The sequence below is a fragment of the Triticum urartu genome, chromosome 5A, assembly GCF_056163025.1.
Source record: "Triticum urartu cultivar PI428250 chromosome 5A, HENAU_Tu73, whole genome shotgun sequence".
NCBI lineage: Eukaryota > Viridiplantae > Streptophyta > Magnoliopsida > Poales > Poaceae > Triticum > Triticum urartu.
The window spans coordinates 659,339,006-659,360,301 of record NC_141877.1 but is presented as its reverse complement, the minus strand read 5'-3'; the positions used below and the strand labels follow the sequence as shown (position 1 = coordinate 659,360,301).

The 21,296-nt window shown below is 44.0% G+C and overlaps 3 protein-coding genes across 4 annotated transcripts; 2 read left to right on the top strand and 1 right to left on the bottom strand.

Moving 5' to 3' along the window:
- Nucleotides 1–2,726: 2,726 nt before the first annotated feature.
- Nucleotides 2,727–8,577, top strand: LOC125508364 (hydroxymethylglutaryl-CoA synthase-like). Its single transcript, XM_048673060.2, has 13 exons — nt 2,727–2,958; nt 3,040–3,124; nt 5,002–5,108; nt 5,726–5,858; nt 6,086–6,229; nt 6,617–6,775; nt 6,911–6,984; nt 7,067–7,142; nt 7,283–7,338; nt 7,448–7,535; nt 7,624–7,764; nt 7,852–8,001; nt 8,102–8,577. The coding sequence occupies exons 2-13, from the start codon at nt 3,050–3,052 to the stop codon at nt 8,294–8,296; spliced, it is 1,398 nt and encodes a 465-aa protein (XP_048529017.1). The 5' UTR covers nt 2,727–2,958; nt 3,040–3,049; the 3' UTR covers nt 8,297–8,577.
- Nucleotides 8,578–15,549: 6,972 nt separating this feature from the next.
- On the top strand, nt 15,550–18,594 carry MEE50 (ARM repeat superfamily protein). 2 transcript variants are annotated; one of them, XM_087522280.1, is made up of 4 exons: nt 15,550–16,222; nt 16,991–17,895; nt 18,084–18,154; nt 18,265–18,594. In XM_087522280.1, the coding sequence occupies exons 1-2, from the start codon at nt 15,667–15,669 to the stop codon at nt 17,884–17,886; spliced, it is 1,452 nt and encodes a 483-aa protein (XP_087378406.1). In that variant the 5' UTR covers nt 15,550–15,666; the 3' UTR covers nt 17,887–17,895; nt 18,084–18,154; nt 18,265–18,594. The 2 variants fall into 2 exon arrangements, with proteins under 2 accessions (XP_087378406.1, XP_048532813.1); XM_048676856.2 differs by having other exon boundaries at nt 15,551–16,198.
- A 273-nt stretch (nt 18,595–18,867) lies between these two features.
- On the bottom strand, nt 18,868–20,879 carry LOC125511452 (2-oxoglutarate (2OG) and Fe(II)-dependent oxygenase superfamily protein). Its single transcript, XM_048676833.2, has 4 exons — nt 20,614–20,879; nt 19,993–20,240; nt 19,728–19,908; nt 18,868–19,236 (listed from the first exon to the last, which is right to left on the bottom strand). The coding sequence occupies exons 1-4, from the start codon at nt 20,827–20,829 to the stop codon at nt 19,114–19,116; spliced, it is 768 nt and encodes a 255-aa protein (XP_048532790.1). The 5' UTR covers nt 20,830–20,879; the 3' UTR covers nt 18,868–19,113.
- Between the last annotated feature and the right edge of the window lie 417 nt (nt 20,880–21,296).

The window sequence follows — 21,296 nt, the reverse complement described above, 5'->3', positions numbered from 1 at the left end:
TTTTTGTTCCACAAAAAAACCCATATCTAGGAAGGTCCAAACGCGATGAAAAGTTACGGTGATTTTTTATTGACCGAGAAGGACCCTAGAAGCTTCGGGAGGAAACCAGAAGAGGGCTGAAGGGCCGACAAGCCACTATGGCATGCCAAGGGGGGGGGTCGTCTCGCCCTGGCTTTGTGGGGCCCTCGTCACTCTTTTGGCGTGAATCCAACGCTGGAAAATCCTATAAATAGAGAAACCCACAGAAAGAAACCTATAATAATTCCTTCACCGTCACAAGCCTGTGTTCTGAAGCGATCTCATCTGGAGGCCTTCTCCGACACCTTGCCGGAGGGGGAAACCATTAGGGAGGCCACCTTCATAAACCTTGCTACCTCCATGGAGATGTGTGAGTAGTTCATCCTCGGGGTTGAGGGTTTGTATCAGTAGCTATGTGTTTGATCTCTCTCTCTCATGTTCTTGATTTTTCACGATTTTGATCTATCATGAGCTTTATCAATATAGCTGGATCTTATGATGTTCACCCATGTCTCTTTTTTTCGTGGTGAATTGAATCTTGTTCTTTGAAGTTTCTTTTCGTTAGATTGAATATTTTGTATTTGAGATCACTTGATGCATGTCTTAATTGCGAATGCCCGTGGTGATATTGGGGTATTCTAGGTGACATAAAGATCAATTGATATGTATCATATGGTGTTGCCATGTACGATCTTTAGGATTATTCGTGACAATGTGGGGGTGGTTCAATAGATTGATTGGAAAGACAACTTTGGAGTGGTTTTGCTACCTACACGATTTCATCCTACTTTCTCTGATAAAACAAAAACTTTGGAGTGACTCTTTGTCGCTTTCTAAGGGATTATCATGTGATTCAATTATATTAATGATATTGAGAGATTACACTAGTGAAAGTATGAACCCTAGACCTTATTTCTAAGTACTGAGACACCGTTTTGCTCACTTTTCTACTATAGTTTTTGCGCACGCTATGATCCCACAGAAACAACATGTAACCTCTCTTTTGGAACATTCTTCTTCTAACGTGTTCGGACGGGTTACGGATCACCCGGACAAATATAATCAATGATGGTACCTAATGGGTTGTCATTCTTGTAGTGACCTATATATCATGGTAAATAAAGTGGTACCAAATTTCTTGTCTTTCTTGTGGTAGCGTCCGAGCAAATACAGTGGTACCATATGGGTGGTCGTCTGAGAGTACTATATCGCCGACGGACTAAAGAAAGATGGCTCGTACAATACTCTCAAGATGTCGGGTGGTAGAGTTATGAGAGCATAATTTTAAATGGGGAAGCTAACTAGCGGTCACCCGCTCGGCACCCGCTGGCTGTCCTAGTTGTTTTCTGACCATGTGATTTTTCAGTATTTGGTAGTGTTCCCCCTTCCCTCGTTCTTACCTTTTTGGGGTTAGTATCTTTTTTTCTACGCGAGTTGCATCGATATTTCCTTTCTGCGTGCTAGTTTCCGACAAGAGTTGTTATACTACATTGTTATAGTCCCGTAGAAACCACCCGTTGCCTTCTTTTTGGCACCGTTTCTTGTTTCGTCGTGTCTGAGTGGGTTTTGAATAGATGTTCCCCAATAGTAGCGTATCTAGACAATGTCTTATTCCTTTGGTTGTACATTGCCCGATGGAGCTTGAAAATTGCACTGAATCGGCATTAAGGGAAAGAGACAACCGAAAGGTCCCTCACTATACTAGGTTTTAACACCGATATAGTCACACATCGCTAAAAAGAAATCTAATGATCATTAGGCATCACCCCCACGCCTCGCAAGTGTGTAATCCTCACCACCAATTCACGGGGTTTGGGATGGAGAAACCAACCCATGTTGAGGAACAAAATAAAACAGGTGGTCAAAGTCGGCACACCAAGAGGTAGCCAGCTGCATCCCTTGATTCATAGCAGAGCGCCAAGGTCTGAAGAAAGCCAATAGTTTGACAACACCTACCCTCACATGCCCTTGTCGGCGCCGGATTGATGTTGTCGAGATAGGGGGATTCCAAAAAGACTTTATTCCAACGTTACTGCCTTGAGATTGTCTCCGGAAACAAAACATAGTACACCGATACCTGTTAGACCTATCAGAAAAGTGTTAGCACCGAAGAGTTATTCGGATGCTCGAACAAAGCCAGAAAAGGGTCCTTCCGTTTCAAAAAATACAAGGTGCATTAGTTTGTTGATGAAAAGTCAAACATCTTTTTGACTGGCCTGGTTTTTTTTAGAGAGCCGTCACTGGGCTAGTTTGTTGTTGAAAACATCAATGTCTGCAAAACCAAATTAGTATCATTAGAGTTTGCATCAAATGCACAGTAGTATACGCTTGTCAAAGATTTTTCATATATGGTCCAGTAATGGATGGCGGCCGTAAAACAAGATTTGATGCCGCTCATCCCCTGTCCGGATCCGATCTGCCGTGTTGCGCTCGTGGACACGGGAAACTCCACGAGGACCGGACGAGGACGAGGACTGAGCGCAGTGGCGCCCGCGGGCAGGCAGCGCCAAAGCCGCCAGCGAGACGAGCCCACGACCGCCGCCTCCTTGTGGGCGAGAGGCGCACGATGAGATGAGAACGTGCCCGGATGCCCGAGGCGACAGCCGGTCGATACTACCGAGGTCACCCCGCCCGCAATTACCACCACCACCTACCGCTCCCCACCCTCCCTTTTCCTCCAGGATACGGCCAGGTTCCGAGCCGAGCCGCAGCCAAGGCAAGAAAAGGGGTAAAGGAAAAAGGCCAGCGGCGAGCAGCGTATATATACGGCGCGGGGCAGAGCTGGGTGGGAGTGTCGAGCCCCGCATCCATCCCTCCCTCCCTCCCCGCGATCCGCTCCTCCTCCTCCCCCGTCCCGGCCGTCTCCGACCCGACCTCTCGCTTCTTCTTCTTCTTCTTCTTCTTCTTCTTCTTCTTCTTCTTCTTCTTCCTCCCTCACTGGTACGTACAGTGCGCCCCCGTCTCCCCAGTCCGCGGTTCGATTCTCCTGCCGCCATGGCTGTTCATTCGGTTGGGTTTCAGGTGAAGCCAGATGGCGGCGGAGAGGGTCAAGGACGTCGGCATCCTCGCCATGGACATCTACTTCCCGCCCAACTGCGTCCTCCAGGTTACATCATACATCCACCCACGCCATCCTCTCCCTCTCTGAATCTCATCACAGCGCCGCCCGTGCTCTCCTGCTGCTGTAATCCTTTTTAGGTTCCTGTTGCTGTAAAAGAAAAAAAAAGAAAAAGAGCCTTGCGTTTCACTAGCCGTTTCCCTGAAACGCCATGATAAAAAAAAACATACCACTACCAGTACCAGTCAAGGGGCACGCACGCACGCACGCTCTTTGTGTGTGGTTGGTGGTTTTTATCCTCTGTTTTTCCCGGGATCAGTTGTTCACCGCGACTACGAGTTTATGTTTCTCGGGCCTGCGTTGTGCAGAGCAGAGCAGAGTTGCCTGTTCACAGCTGCGATGCAGACCGAGCGAGCCCTTTGAGATTGAGACAAGAGGCCGATGTTATCTGAACATTATCTGTTGATAGCTTCTGTGTCCTCTGGAGTGGAGACAGGTCACCATTCAGCCTATTCTACGGCTGCCCAGATTCAGGGAATACCACTGTCACCTCTGTTCCCAATTAGTATAAGACGTTTGTGATATTTCAGTATGGACACTAGATACAGACTGATATAAGTGAACAGACACACTAAAACACGTCTATATACATTTGATTCAGAAAAAAGGCTAGTAGAACATGTTATGTTAAGGAACAGAGTTAGTATTAGCTAATTAATAACGATAGGCGATTATTAGTCCTACTAATTACTCTCCTGCTAAAACTACAAAAGAATTCTAGCTGTGTATGGGTGGCAAGGGTAAAGGCCATGTGTGATTATCAGGTACTACCTCCGTCCGAAAATACTTGTCATTAAAATGGACAAAAAGCGATGTATCTAGAACTAAAATACATCTAAATACATCCCCTTTTATTTATTTTGATGACAAGTATTTCCGGACGGAGGGAGTACTATGCAAGCAGTTACTACTTAATCTGTTACCCTCTGTAATTAATACTAGTACAATTCCAGCTGGGCTGATTAATACTAGCGGAAGGAACCATGTAGGGTGCTTTCAGAGTGTGATGAAAGATTCCAAAGAGACGTATTTGCTTACACGAGGAATGTTGGCACACTTTGTGGAAAGGAAAATTAATATGCCAAGACCTAGAACATGCCAGCTGAAAGAGCTTGCTGGGAGTAGTAGGACCCAACTCTTCTGTTTGATACTTTGATTAAGTCTGTGTGGACGATTAATCAGCTGAGGCTGATGTTGATGGCTGTCAAACTGTCTCTTTCCTTTCCTGGGCTTGTAAACCAAGTAGGTCTCTCGTGCGAGTGCAGTCATCGAATTCGGAAGCGTTGCTGTCCACGTGGATCTGCCGATCTTTTTGGCCGTACAAAATGCGTTCTGAAAAGGGAGGCTTGATATATATTATTAGTATAATCATATATATTAGGTGGAGGTTGGACAAGGTTGACCCTAACAAGTTAGTAAGAATGATGATCTGTTGATGTCAGCGATATGTCTGAACTTCTTTTGTCCACATAAGGCAAGGTGTTCTGAAATATGCAGTGCTGTCTTGGAAATAAGAGATAGGTATCTTCAGGCTTTAACTGTTGTCGTCCTCTTTGAAAATTGTTCTGTTAAAGTACTGATATGTCTTATTTTATAAGATTCTGTTCACCATAAATGAATCCATGAATTTTAAATAAAATAAGGAATTTACAGGCCACTGTACAACAGCCCATCACTACCCAATGTCGTCTTCAGACTTGTACGGTTTTCATTTGGGAAACTTACGAGATCTCTTGCAGTATCTCTTTCATTTTTGTTTTTGCTGATCTCACTTGCAGATCAATGTTTTATTTCATATCCTCTTTACCATTTTCCAAGAAGTAGTTTCTTTACTAGCTGGAAAATTTACATGATGCTGGTTGCAGGAAGAACTGGAAACTCATGATGGCGTGAGCAAAGGGAAGTACACCATTGGGCTTGGGCAGGATAGCATGGCCTTTTGCACTGAAGTGGAGGATGTCATTTCAATGAGGTGCGATTATTTCCTCAAGTACAAAGTACTCTCATTCTCCTATCGTTTTTCTTTCTTTTCCTTGAAAGCATTTATTCTCCTCCGTATTCGTTTGAAATGTGAGGATAGTACAAAGTATCCAGATAGTTAACACCAACAGATTTGTGCAACCTATGATGATGAGGGCCAATTTTACAATCTAAATAGAACATTATGCCATGCTTGTTTTAAGTTATACTCCCTCTGTTCCTAAATATGAATCTTTTAGAGATTCCAATATGGACTACATACGGAGCAAAGTGAGTGAATCTACACTCTAAAATACGTCTATATACATCCGTATGTAGTCTATATTGAAATCTCTAAAAAGACATATATTTAGGAACGGATGGAGTACTATTTGACACCAGTGCTCTATTGACTACCTATGATGTTAGAGAAACAGTACAATGTAGATGGCTGTGAATATAACAGCACAGTGTTGTGCCATTCGAGATGCCTTATATTTGTCTCTGAAGTCCAAATATATAACGTTTCAAATGTCCAGACATGAACCATTTTATGTTTTAAACATATGAACAGTGTCTTATTTACCATTTTAGTTCAGTTTATCTCATTTGATTAAGATTTTGTCTCAGCTTGACAGTGGTGAAGACTCTCCTGAAAAATTATAACATCGATCCAAAGTGTATTGGACGTTTGGAAGTTGGCAGTGAAACTGTAATAGACAAGAGCAAGTCTATAAAGACATGGTTGATGCAAATATTTGAGGTTTGTTCCTTTCAGCAAGAACATGCTAATAAGTTCGTTCACCTTTAGTTTCTTGGTGTAATTTTGTCTAGCGTACCTTACATATGTAAAAATTAAAAGAATTGTATTTGAATTCTCATCATCACTCTTGAGCATTTTTGAGATTTTTGTAGTACCAGTAATTCAATTCACTGCCAGACAATTCCTTTTGGTGATGCTCTTTTTGTAACAATGTTCCTTAATTGCAGGAGTGTGGCAATACTGATATTGAAGGAGTTGATTCCTCAAACGCATGTTATGGTGGAACAGCTGCTTTGTTTAATTGTGTTAATTGGGCTGAGAGCAACTCATGGGATGGACGTTATGGGCTCGTTGTTTGCACAGACAGTGCGGTATGTAATATATTGTTTCATTTTTCAGTATCCAATTTCATACTGCACGGCTTCTCAGACTATTTTACAACCTTGAGCATTTTATATAACTCAGACCCTAGGTATATACATTCATGTCGATGTCGCCATGTTTTGGTATCCGTTTCTCGAAAAAAAAGTTCTGGTATTAATTTTTTTTATTTCTCTCATTAGCTTCAGGTTCCCTCATGTTCAGGCAAGCATATTTGCCTGCTCTATAATCTGTTTTCTTATATTTGATGTTTGACACCCATACTGATCCGAACATGAAATACGAATTTCGTGAATGGGACACAGGATTGTATTACTGACCATGGTAAAGAGTATAACTCAAGCTGACATCTTAGATCCATGTTGACACCTTATCAGGTTTATGCTGAAGGGCCGGCTCGTCCTACTGGCGGTGCAGCTGCTATTGCAATGCTGATTGGACCAAATGCTCCTATTTCATTGGAAAGCAAATTTAGAGGGTCTCATATGGCACATGTTTATGACTTTTACAAGCCTGATCTTGCGAGCGAATATCCGGTACATCACCATTCCATACAATTTATGCACCCAAATTCTGTTTAGGCAGAGCAAGCTTGAGATACACTGGAAATGAATTTACTAGATCTGCCAATGTGAACATCCCTTTTGACAAGATAGCAAAATTGCATGCAGGTGGTCGATGGGAAGCTATCGCAGACTTGCTATCTCATGGCACTGGATTCCTGCTACAAGACCTTTTGCAAAAGGTAAGTTGTCATCGTTTTACTTGAACAGGTCAATCAAGTTGACCAGTTGATTTAACCAGATCCCATTGCTTTGATCTTTCAGGTACGAAAAGATTGAAGGGAAGCCATTTTCAATCGTCGACGCAGATTCTTTTGTATTTCATTCTCCATACAACAAGGTATCATATAACCCCATATTATTTTCTCACTGCAATCTTGGTTGGACATCACATGCCTTGCTCTCCAGATACACTTTGTGTATAATCATCTGTTTGTTTTTATATATTTACAAGTTCTCCATGATTTGTTCCATGTGCAGCTTGTACAGAAAAGTTTTGCTCGTTTATACTACAATGACTTCTTGAGAAACTGCAGGTTGGTCAGCTAGACAGCTAGTGTATTAGGAACTCTGTGCCTGTATGTTATTTAGTACTCCCTCGGTCCCGAATTGTTTACTAACTGAAATTACTGTTGTGTCAAATAGCATTGTTGACAAAGACTCAAGAGAAAAATTGGAGCCCTACTTGGGCCTGTCATCCGAGGAAAGCTATCAGAGTCGAGACCTTGAGAAGGTATCAATAACAGTTAAATTATACAAAATTACTTCTCTGTGTAATAACTCATGATTGTAAGTTGATCCGTGCTCCCTTAAATATGCAGGTTTGTCAGCAAGTTGCGAAGCCCCTGTATGACACCAAGGTTCAACCAACAACATTGATCCCGAAACAACTCGGGAATATGTATACGGCGTCACTCTATGCTGCTTTTGCATCAGTTGTCCACAACAAACACGATGCTCTGGTATAAATCACACTATACTGTGTTTTCTTCGGTCATTATCACCGTTGAACTAAATTTTCTCTTTTTTGATCTTCCAAAATGTTCCAGGTGGGCCAGAGGATTGTGATGTTCTCTTACGGCAGTGGCATGACATCGACAATGTTCTCCTTCAAAATCAATGAAGGCCAGCATCCGTTCAGCCTAACGAACATTGCAAGCATACTGGATATCTCCAACAAATTGGAGTCTAGGCATGTGGTAAGTCGTCCTTTCATGAACTTCCCCATCTAGCACCAGAGTATCTTACTCATTGCAAACCTTAAACTTGGCTCTGTCTCACTGTGCATCTTCCACGCAGGTTCCACCGAAGAAATTTGTCGAGGCGCTGAAGCTGATGGAGCACCGCTACGGCGCCAAGGACTTCGTCACCAGCCAGGACACGCGCTTGCTCGTTCCAGGCACCTACTACCTCACCCATGTTGACTCCATGTACCGCCGGTTCTATGCCGTGAAAGGCGACACCGCGGCCACTCCGGTAACCAATGGCCATTGATTGATTGACTCCACCCAGCCTGAAGCTGCAATAAGCGCCGCAAGCGCTCTTAGATTATTTATCTGGTAGGGAAGGGAAAGGGAAGGGTGGAGCTTGCCCAGATTAATCTATCTGTAAACTTGTTCTAAGTTTGTAAAGTTAGATAGAGCTGTCATTGTCCGTATTGCCTTGTCAGTGAGAATTCTTGGCTCTGTAGTGGAACGTTCGTGCTCTGCTTGGTTGTAAAGTTGTAAGTTCTGAATAACAGAATAATCCACCGAATTACCGGCAGGTTTAAGCTACGTGAGTTGTGACAAGAGGCATGATTGATGGCTTCTGTGTGCCAGGTTGAGATGAAAATGAATGTGTTAAAACAAAAAGAGATCAAAATGAAGGCATAAATTTTCGGAACGTTTTTAGCTGAAAGATCATGCGAATTTGAACTTTGCAGGCGACATGTTTGTTGGTGGTCACTATTTAGTTTTTGTCAGCTGAACTTGGACAGGTCATATGCAGATTCTATAACACCTCTATTTATTTGCAGTTGGTACATAAATAGCAGAGCTAAAACCATGACACTTATTTTGAAACGGAGGAAGTATCATGCGCAACGAAATGTGCTATAATGTGATCCTAAATAAAGATTTAGCATATGGAGGCTGACATTTTTAACTCTCAATACTTTCTTTTGTCCCAATCGGACTCGTTGGAGATTGTCTAATCCATTTTTAGTTCATCTGATTAATGGGCGTAGGGGACGGTTGTCGGAGCTGTTGAAGTCTTTGGGCAGAGCGACTATCGGGTAGTGGCGGAGACGGGCGTAGGGGACGGTTGTAAAGTTGTAAGTTCTGAATAACAGAATAATCCACCGAATTACCGGCAGGTTTAAGCTACGTGAGTTGTGACAAGAGGCATGATTGATGGCTTCTGTGTGCCAGGTTGAGATGAAAATGAATGTGTTAAAACAAAAAGAGATCAAAATGAAGGCATAAATTTTCGGAACGTTTTTAGCTGAAAGATCATGCGAATTTGAACTTTGCAGGCGACATGTTTGTTGGTGGTCACTATTTAGTTTTTGTCAGCTGAACTTGGACAGGTCATATGCAGATTCTATAACACCTCTATTTATTTACAGTTGGTACATAAATAGCAGAGCTGAAACCATGACATTTATTTTGGAACGGAGGAAGTATCATGCACAACGGAATGTGCTATAATGTGATCCTAAATAAAGATTTAGCATATGGAGGCTGACATTTTTAACTCTCAATACTTTCTTTTGTCCCAATCGGACTCGTTGGAGATTGTCTAATCCATTTTTAGTTCGTCTGATTAACGGGCGTAGGGGACGGTTGTCGGAGCTGTTGAAGTCTTTGGGCAGAGCGACTATCGAGTAGTGGCGGAGACGACCCCCCCCCCCCCCTCCTCCCCCAATTAGGAATTTGCTGCTAATTCACTAATTAACGGTGCGTAATTAGCAATTATTTGCTGTTTAAAGTGTTAATTCTCTATACTTTGGCCCTCTCCAACCTATTTTGAGAGCAATCGGGCCCCCAATCCAAATTTTCTGGCTCCGCCACTGCTATCGAGCATTGTAAGCGAGAAGCTAATGGCGCTCGCTACATATGAGCTTGCTCGCGTTTGTTTTGAGGGGAAGTTTATGGAGGTGTGGCATGATAAACCCCCGGAATTTCTCCTCCCTTTTTCTATTGTATAAATAAATAACGAAATATGTATTTGGCAACCCTGTGACAGATTGCAAAAATGCCACACCACCTGGATGCCGTCCATTTCAAATCCGACGCACGAGCTGGATGCCATCAGTTTTTTTATCGTACGGTCGCGATCTTGGCACTGGGTTGCTGGAAACGGAGAAGATGGAGTAGAGACATATTTACGCATGCATGCCACCGCGAAGTGAACGCGTACCGATTCGTTCGACCAAAGTCAAGCGGTTCCTTTCCTCTCTCACCATGCCGCGATAAGATGGAACTCCTGTTCGCCGCGGTCGTCAATACTCTGTATTCCTCCACCTCGATCCCATAGCTCGTCCTCAATCTCACCGCCGGTCGGTCCGGTCGTCCCTGTAGACTTCTCCATCAACGCCCAGTCGTTCGACTTCGATCTCAACTCCGCCGCTCGTCCTCGACCTCACAGTCGCTCCGCTCGTACACCGCCGGCTTGGCCGGTTTCCCCGTCTGAGCTGACCTCCGAGATCGTCGCTATTCTTGTTCCCATCTGTGCTCGTCCCTGTTTTGCTTGTTCCTTTTGAGGTGAGCGAGGAAACTCCTCCTTGTAAACACGTCCGAGCTCGTCCTTGCCATGCTCGTCCCACACAATAGCAGCATTCGTCTGAAGGTGCAGGTGCGGAAGCTAGACAACACCTTCATGGACTGATAGGTCTGGGTGCCGGCTGCAACCCTCCATTACATCAACCGTAAGGTATAAATTCTAGGTAAGATCTGAATTCTAGGTAGGTGAGTTTTCTGGATTTTGTTGTACTAGCAGAGTAACTAATTCTAGATGGGTGCTTTTCTGAATTCTGATGTACTAGCACAGTAGCTAGTAGAGAATAAGCCGCCTGAGTGTGCTGGATCCCGGTGTGCAAAAATGATTGATATATATGCACAGATGTAGCACATGTATCAGTGGCATAACCACATTATTATGATGTATTGCTAATCTGCCTTGACAGAACAGAACATAATCAAGATTATTTGTCGTTGTTCTTTTTCCAAAATTTTATAGTTTCGTCTGATTGAGTATGATTTCTTCTCCACATCTGGACATGATTCAGTTCAGCCATGAGCCATTCATACGATACTTGACTGTTTTGATTGTCTTCGACGCGCACATGATTAGCTCATAGTTTATATGGTGGGTTATATGTATGTTGTGAACAAGAAACTAAAAGTCCAAGCTCTATTCTGGATGTGACCTTCTTAGACCATCCTGCTGCTAGTTCAAGGAACCATATAATGATGCCTCGTGAGATTTTTCATCTAGTACATATGCAGAAACTCCATTAGCCTTCTATAAAGTAACATGCTCACATGAGAATGTTTGTTGTGAGAGTACTTGACCTGGGTTAGCATCTTAGCATGACAATCTAAACAAGCAAAATTACATTTTATTTCATTTCTGCTTGACGTGTCATGAACATATGTTGCTCATATTAACCATATCCATATTCTATTTCTATTTGTTGAAAAAATAACCAGGGTAACTTTTGTGTAAATAACACGGTAATATGTGCATTGCAGACCTGTAATGTAGGCGCAAACACCGGGATATTTTTAGACCCGAAGAAAAAGTTATTGAAAACATACCCATTGTAAATTCTTTGTAAGTAGTATGGTATATATGCACCATATACCTGATAATTTATGTATAAACACCGTAGTAACTATGACCATGAGAGGATTGTTGAAAATATACCCCGGTAATTTTTGTGTAAATAGCATGATAATATAGGCATCACAGACATGATAATCTACGTACGAACATCATGTTAACTTTGACCATGAGAAAGAAAATTATCAAAAAGATACACCTGGTAAATTAAGTGTAAATAGCATGATAATATACGCACCGCAAACCTAATAACTTAGATGATAACATCAGGGAAATTTGAACCCGAGTAGAAAAATTGTTGAAACATACCCCCCTAAATTTATTTGAAAATAGCGGTAATATACGAACCGCATACCCAATAACTTGTGCAGTAACTTTGACCAACGAGGGGAAAAGGTTGTTGAAAACTATACCGCGGCAACTTACGTGAAAATAGCACGGTAATGTATGAACTGCATACCCGATAACTTACGTAAAAGCAGCGCAGTAACTTTGACCAAGGGGAAAATAGTTGTTGAAAAACACACCCCAATAACTTATGTGAAAATAGCACGGTAATGTATGACCCGCATACCCAATAATATACGTATAAAAAAAGTACAGTAGTACCTTATGTTCCTCTATTCTATAGAAAGGATGATCTTTGTTGGCCTTGTTCTGCTGAATTTTGCATCGCTGCTACAAAGAAACCGATTGGTTTTGTTTTTGAAGGCATAAGAAATGAGAGTTTTGTTTAGCTGTATATGATGTTACAATTGTTGCTCATTTGGTAACTACTGATGAAATGGGAGCATTTTAGCTATACATTTTTGTTGCTAACAACAAATGAAAAATATTGGTGACTTCTGTTAGTATCGGACGATAACTTTCGACCCCAACAAAAGGTTGATAACTTTGAAAAAAGTTCAGATTTTCATGTCCTGGTAACATATGTGTAAACACCATGGTAATTTACGTGTCGCATGTGCAGTAAGTTAGATACCGCACGAGCGGTAACTTACATCACCCATGCTTGATTACCTTTTGAACTTAGATTTTCTTTAACTAAAACATATCTGATAACTATTATGTGTATAATATGATATTTTATGCACCACACGCCTCATAAATTACGTGCAACAACATGGTAAATTTGGGAAAAACACCCCCAAAAACTTACGTGAAAATAGCACGATAATATACAAACTACATACTCGATAATTTACATACAAACAGCGCGATAACTTTAACTGAAGGAAATTTGTTGAAAAACATAACCCTGATAATTTATGTGAAAATAATACCGTAATACACGAATCGCATACCCGATAACTTGCATACAGACACTGCGTTAATTTTAACCAAGGGGGAAAAGAAGTTGTCAAAAACATACCTCGATAATTTATGTGAAAATAGAATGCTAACATACGAACAACATCCCTGATTACTTACATCCAAACATTGCGGTAATTTTTTACCAAAAAGAGGAAATATTGTTTAAAAACATACGCCGGTAACTTATGTGAAAATAATATAGTAATATACGAACCACATATCCAATAACTGATAATATACGAAATCCATACCTGATAACATAAGTTCAGACACCACGGTAATTTTTTGGTAAGGCTACCAGTTTGGATTTTCAATGATCACAATCTTTTATTTTTGTTCAATCTTGTCTCAGGAAGGTACAAGTAGCATGTGTTGGGTTTCGTAGTAATTTCAAAAAATTTCCTACGCACACGCAAGATCATGTGATGCATAGCAACGAGAAGGGAGAGTATTGTCTACGTACCCAACGCAGACCGACTGCGGAAGCGATGACACGACGTAGAGGAAGTAGTCGTACGTCTTCACGATCCAACCGATCAAGCACCGAAACTACGGCACCTCCGAGTTCGAGCACACGTTCAGCTCGATGACGATCCCCGGACTCCGATCCAGCAAAGTGTCGGGGAAGAGTTTCGTCAGCACGACGGCGTGGTGACGATCTTGATGTACTACAGCAGCAGGGCTTCGCCTAAACTCCGCTACCGTATTATCGAGGTATATGGTGGCAGGGGGCACCGCACACGGCTAAGGAATAGATCATGTGGATCAACTTGTGTGTTCTAGGGTGCCTTTACCTCAGTATATAAAGGAGCCAATGGGGGAGAGGGGCGCCGGCCAGGGAGAGAGGCGCAGGAGGAGTCCTACTCCTTCCGGGAGTAGGACTCCCCTCCAATCCTATTCCAACTAGGATTCCCCGAGGGGAAAGAGGGAGAGGGGTGGCCGGCCACCTCTCCTAGTCCTAATAGGACTAGGGGAGGGGGGAAGGTGCGCAGCCCCCTTTGGCTGCCCCTTTCTCCTTTCCACTAAGGCCCATGAAGGCCCATATGGCTCCCGGGGGGTTCCGGTAACCTCCCAGTAACCCGGTAAAATCCCGATTTCACCCGGAACACTTCCGATGTCCAAACATAGGCTTCCAATATATCAATCTTTACGTCTCAACCATTTCGAGACTCCTCGTCATGTCCGTGATCACATCCGGGACTCCGAACAACCTTCGGTACATCAAAATGCATAAACTCATAATGTAACTGTCATCGTAACCTTAAGCGTGCGGACCCTACGGGTTCGAGAACAATGTAGACATGACCGAGCCACGTCTCCGGTCAATAACCAATAGCGGGACCTGGATGCCCATATTGGCTCCTACATATTCTACGAAGATCTTTATCGGTCAGACCGCATAACAACATACGTCGTTTCCTTTGTCATCGGTATGTTACTTGCCCGAGATTCGATCGTCGGTATCCAATACCTAGTTCAATCTCGTTACCGGCAAGTCTCTTTACTCGTTCCGTAATACATCATCTCACAACTAACATATTAGTTGTAATGCTTGCAAGGCTTATGTGATGTGTATTACCGAGAGGGCCCAGAGATACCTCTCCGACAATCGGAGTGACAAATCCTAATCTCGAAATACGCCAACCCAACATCTACCTTTAGAGACACCTGTAATGCTCCTTTATAATCACCCAGTTACGTTGTGACGTTTGGTAGCACCCAAAGTGTTCCTCCGGCAAACGGGAGTTGCATAATCTCATAGTCATAGGAACATGTATAAGTCATGAAGAAAAGCAGTAGCAACATATTAAACGATCGTGTGCTAAGCTAATGGAATGGGTCATGTCAATCATATCATTCAACTAATGATGTGACCTCGTTAATCAAATAACAACTCATTGTTCATGGTTAGGAAACATAACCATCTTTGATTAACGAGCTAGTCAAGTAGAGGCATACCAGTGACACTTTGTTTGTCTATGTATTCACACATGTATTATGTTCCCGGTTAATACAATTCTAGCATGAATAATAAACATTTATCATGATTATAAGGAAATAAATAATAACTTTATTATTGCCTCTAGGGCATATTTCCTTCAGCATGTACATTGTGTCTAATCACTAATGTTTGCTAGCTCAGCTGGAAATTTCATCCAATTTAGTATGGGAGGGTCTGGGTTCGATCCTCTGATGTCCCATTGTTTTTGTCTATTTTTTAACTGCTGACGGCCTAGAAAATCAGGAGGGGGTTCGTTCCAGAGGTGCAGGGTCGAAGGGAGGGGTTCGTTCGACAGAAAATCGAGAGGGGTGGGATCGAAGTGAGTGGTTCCTGAGGCGGGATGCCCAAAAAATCAGGAGGGGTCCTCTCGAGAGAGGAGGCGGGGTCGAAGGGAGGGGGTGGTATGGTACTTTTGCAATCTGTCACACGGTTGCCAGTTACGACAGTCCAATAAATAAATGATATGTTATTATTTGAAAAATAAAGTCGCTGAAGTAAAAAAAAATTGCCCTGTGCATTTCCGTGCGTTTTTGTTTTTTGTTTTTTTTTTGCCCTGTGCATTTCCGTGCGTTTTTGTTTTTTTGAGAGAGAACCGTGCGTGTTGGGTTAAAGTAGGCAACCGACTTGAGCAAACCCTCCGCTACCTTCCAGCGCCTCCTCCTCCCTCTCCAGTCTCCACCCCCATCGCCCGACCGCCGCCGCCGCCGCGTCCTCCACCGCCATGTGGCGAGACGAGGGGATCGAGGACGAGGAGACCCTGAGCGCGTTCCTGGAGGCCTCCAGGACGCGGGAGGGCCGGGCGGCGCTCTCCGACGCGCTCGCCGACACGCTCCACCTCCTGCCGGCCTCCCCGGCGCCGCTCCTCCTCCTGCGCCTCCGCCTCCTCCGCAACCTCCTCGCCGGCGACGCGCTCAACCAGGGCACCTTCGTGCTCCTCTCGGGCCCCGCGGCCGTCGTCTCCGCCGCCCTCTCCATCCCCGCCCTCTCCCCCGACCTCGCCCGCGCCGCGCTGCAGGCCCTGGGCAACGCCGCGCTCGGCGGGGACCGGCACCGCGAGGCCGTCTGGGACGCGCTCTTCCCGGGGGCGCTGCGGGAGTTCGCGCGCGTCCGGGACGCCGGCGTCCTCGACCCGCTCTGCATGGTGCTCGACACCTGCTGCTCCGGCGACGGCGGCCGCGGGAGGGTCGAGGAGCTGTGCCATGAGGACCTGGGCCTGCCCGTGCTCGTCGAACTCGTCGCCACCGCCTCCCGATGTGAGCCCACGCCCGCCGCTGCTAGTATTGGTTTATTGCTTTTGCGTGTTCACCCATGTCTGCTGCTAGATGCCTAGATGTGCAACTGTTTCATAGCTGCATTTGCTTTGCAGCTGTAGTAGAAGTGTGGGTTGATTGAGCTGTTTGTTTTTATGAATCCTTGTTATGATGATCATACTGTGTAGGTTATTATTTCAGCAATTGAAAGATTTGGCAAAGTGTTAAATAGATCAGCAACTGTAGACAGGAATTTGGACCAATTGGATGTCAGATATTTAATGCTTCTGTGACATTGCCAAGAAATTTTAACCATGGACTCAGCCTTGCTCAGTGGTTGTAATGAGTTCACAGTTAGATTATGGTCATTTGCTATTTAGTGAAATGCGGTTTTGGACAACTTTGGTTTATATCACCTGTTTGTTTGGTTCATTTTTCTGAAGCATGTTAGCATGACTGCTCGACCTGTTGCAACTTCTTAGCAAGAAAAAAAAAGTGGTGTCATATGTTTGACATGTTGCTGAAGTATTGGTCAGTTGCTTGATAGTTGGAACTGTTACTATGTGTTTTAGTGTAGAGTGCGAGCTTACATGTGACGTTAGATCATAGAACCATATCTGACTTGTTGAAGGCAATTTTTTCTTATTGGTGACTAATCGAATGTTATAGTTAGTTTTTTTTTTTGCTTCTTAGGATGTAGTTGGTCACATATTGTTCTCTGGTTAATTTATTTGATTCTCCCATTTTCTCCTTGGTTACTTTGCACATGATGCTAATATAAATTATGAAATGCAGTGGGGCACAAGGAAGAATGGTTGGAGTGGCTTCTCTTCAAAATCTGTGTTGAGGAGGAGAAGTTCAAAACCTTGTTTGCGGCCCTAGGTTCAACTGATGGTGGTGAATCTGGAAATGAGTTCAGTGCTAAGCATGCATTTCTTATGGGTACATTGTCAAAGTGTTTGACTGAACGACCTGAAGAAGTTAGTATCTCAAACAGTTTTGCTCTTCATGTATTCAATATACTGAAGCATGCTGCTGAGACTCTGGATTTTACTTGCCGAGGTAGCTCTGAGCTTCCAACTGGTCTCCCTGGAATTGATGTCCTTGGATATTCATTAGTGCTCTTGAAGGACATATGTGCTTGGGAACCCTCTTCATCAGAGACTGAAGCACCAGTTGACTCACCGTTGCAGGCTGAGCCCTCTTCATCGGGGACTGAAGCACCTGTTGACTCACTGTTGCAGGCTGGTCTTGTAAAACGCCTCTTAAAATACCTCGGTGAGCTTGAGCCCCCAAGTACAATCAGGAAAGCGATGGCAAAGGAACAAGGAGATCAACAGCCAGCTTTTGCAACTGCAAAGGTCTGCCCATACAATGGTTACAGGAGAGATTTGGTGGCTGTCATTGCCAATTGTTTGCATGGAAGGAAACAGGTGCAGGATGAGGTTAGGCAACTAAATGGGATTATGTTGCTGTTGCAGCAGTGTGTCATTGATGAAGGAAATGCATACTTGAGGGAGTGGGGTCTGCTAACTGTGAAATATTTGCTTGAAGAAAACGAGGAAAATCAGAAGGAGGTATCTGAGCTTCAGATGCAAGAACCTATTCTAACTCCAGAGGTCGCAGAGTTAGGCCTAAGAGTGGAGATCGACAAGAAAACGGGTCATCCAAAACTGGTCAATTCCTCCTGATGTAAAAACGTAAGTTAGAATCTGATGTCTAATAAATCTGCCTGTGCCCCACATCCTGTGCTCCTTCTACACTTGTTATTTATTCATATTTGGTTCACATACAGTTTCCAAAGTGCTTAGCGCAGAGCATTTCTGGCTCTTTTGAAATCTTATTCGTACATCTGCTGTCTAAATTTGTGCTTGTCCTATTTCTGCAGCTCCTATCTTGTGATTGGCAATGCCTGGACTTACTATCTGGATGCATATTTAACTTCAGCACATGATGAAGGTACTGCTCTTTAGTAACGCTATAAATCTTTGCAGCAATCTTGAATGCTTATGCTTTGAAATGTGAACTGGTCACATTTGCGTTATCTGAGAGACTGTTTGATTTTGCAGATTTTTCGCTTTGGCCTGCCCTGTTTGAGACGAAAACCAGTAGAAACTTCCACTGGTCATGGTTCTTCTAGACATCAGTGGGAGAAATGTAAATGTCGGATGCTGCCGCCCCAGGGGAAATAGGGGTTATATTCTCATTAAGTACTTCTAGTTCTGGCTATGACTACCAGATGCAACGTCTGTCATTTTGAACTCTTGTGCTGGGCTATGATTACAGATTCAAACATTTTATGTAGTGTAGACACTTGAAATGTTTTTGGATCCGAACCGTTATGTGCTGTCGCACAAACAGTGATGTGGGAATAGGCATATGGTTTGATTGCCGTTTCATGTTTTGTTTCTGAAGTCAGTGTGCAGTAAAACAACATGAACTGTCTTTAATTTGTGTATGCATTGACAGTCACTGCTTGTTTTGTTTGGCTACTTTGGTGTTGGACATTTGTAACTTCTCTTTTACTAGATTTTAATTTTGCTCGGTAAAAAGCTCGACCTGCTTCTGGACGCTCAGTCCTGATCCAGGAAAGGATGGAGGCGGTAGAAGCTCCAAACTAGAGTCAGGATTCAACTTTTGCAGGTTACAGTCATATGATGTGGAGGACAAAGTAGAGTAAAACATATCCATGATGACAAACGGTAGAATGTTTTTGAGCATTTCCAGCATTACAGCAGTTACAAAACTCTTATACAGCGGTGCATGATGGAACACAATTTTTGATTAGGCAGGCCGGCATTTCCAATGTTGCAACAACTACTTCTCGATTTTACCTCTGGGGCTTCTGTTTTTCACACATATCACAAAAAGCTAAACCCATTGGCCCTTGGTCTGAAACTGGCTTCGAAGAAATTCAGCTAAGCAAACACGACGTCTGAACGGAGCACGTACTTGACGTTCTTTTTCACGACGCGAGCTTCATGCAGCATGCACCTGGCGCCATGTAGATGGAGTAGAGCCATTCCTTGCACGGGAGCAACCTACATACATGTAGATAACTTCACATCAAGGCCAGCTAGCTTGGCAGTGACAGTGTTACTAACTGTATGTAAGAACGAAAAGGATGATTTCATCGCCTTCACACAGCACCAGGATATTTCACAAGGCTAACCATGTATGAGACCCTCTTGGTTTTCATAATCTGACAGTAGTTAACAATCCAAGGGCAGACTCGTAATACAGAGAACATGCGCATCTCATACTCCTTTTTTCTGATTTCTCAGCAGACATAATTCTCCAGTTCCCCCTCCTCTATAGCTAGATCGGATGCTCATATGGGCACACATCAATATCAATCTTAGCCACCGGATTAGCAATTCTAATGTGTGTGACAAACGAAACCAATGACATAATGTATATCCGAATCCGACCTTTACTACTAGCACTGGTTTTCCACAACAGAGGAATTGGCTGACAAAGCAACGAGGCAAAAGATTTTATCAAACAGATGGGTTTTGGAATCAGAAAGTACCTCAGCAACGATTCCTCCTCGGTGATCATAAAAGACAGTCTCCCCTCCAACAAGAGCCTGCGAATCTTTCGCGCTTCCCTTGCCAGAAAGGTATACCAGCAATGTATACTGCGTCCTAGAACCGTCCCCAAGGTTGACGCTCTCATCGATATGCCTGCCGAAGCGCTGACCTTCAACGTACCTACAAGCAACAACATCAGTGACCGAACCTGTCCAACAGCACGATACTAACACAACACATCTGAAGTTATAAATCGGTACATACCTGTAAAGCCTGATATTTGGGTTCAAGCCAGTTGCCACTTTGCCGGAGATGTTGATGTCCATGAATACCCTGTTAATCCCTGATTCCCAGAGCGTTTGAGCGAGCAAGGGGTCCGTGACAGATATCCGGTCATTGTCTCTGTAAGCCTCCCCCTTGAGTGGCCCAAGGCTGCCCTGGTGCGTGAAGCCCATGGATTCAGCGACGTCGACGAAAGCCTTCGCCTCAGCGGAAGTGAGGAAGTCAGGGACCTATATCAAGTGTGGCATTTGTCCATGAGCAACACAATCAGGTAAAGGTAAATTCAACAAACTATCATATCAATTCAGGAATTTCCTAGTATCATTCTTTCAGTTTGATCAGACAGCACATCATCACAAAACATCGTCCCCTTCATACTCGCTAGGTAATATTTTTCCACAAGTGGCGTGACAAAAAATTGGTGCAGGCTGAGTCTCCCCTAGATGCTCAGCAACATCGTCAGACATCAGCCCTAGATGGTAATCCCCTTCCCCTCCTAGCGGAATCAGATCGAGCTACCTGATGCCTTAGATGCGGGCGTGTGACAAGGTCCCTATGGTAATTGCGTCAGATTTAAAAGGGGGGATTGATTGATTGGCTTACGGTGAGGAGCTGGGTGCCCTTGAGGCGATTGACCAGGAGGTCCTTCTTGGGCTTTACCGCCGGCCATGCCCCGCCGCTGCCGCTGCCGGTGGCGCCGCCCTTCTTCGCCTTCTTGGCGGCGGAGGATTTCTTGTGGCGCTGCTGCGGGGCGCCGTCTCCTGCCTCGGGTTGCTCCATGGGTGGTCGCCTCTTCCGGTCCGGCGCCGGTGGTGGCATAGCATCGGGTTGTTGAGGCGGCCGACCGGGTTGGACCCGGGCCGGTTGGGTCGCTGTTCGACTCGTCAGGTCTTCAGTTATTTCTTTATTTAGTTTTTAAACATAATACGCAATTGCCATTTTGATAAAACCATCCTTCGTTCTTTGAGAATGAAAAAAAAAGTTGCCATCCTGATGGCATATATTTTATTTATGGCGACTACTCAGCGTCGGTGTGCCGGCCGAAAGTTTCGGCCGGTCGCATGCCAGCCGCTGGATTACTTCATTGGTGTCTGTAGATTAGAACCCCCCACGTCATCTTTTCCATCCCCGCTTCGTCTCAAATCGGATCGAGAGAGATGAAAAACAGCTTTGACGTGTTGTAGACAAATTTGGTATAATTCATGAGAGGACGTCTCCCTACATACTAGAAACATGAATTCTACTACGATCTCGAATAGGAAGAATATAATTTGATCTGTGCAACG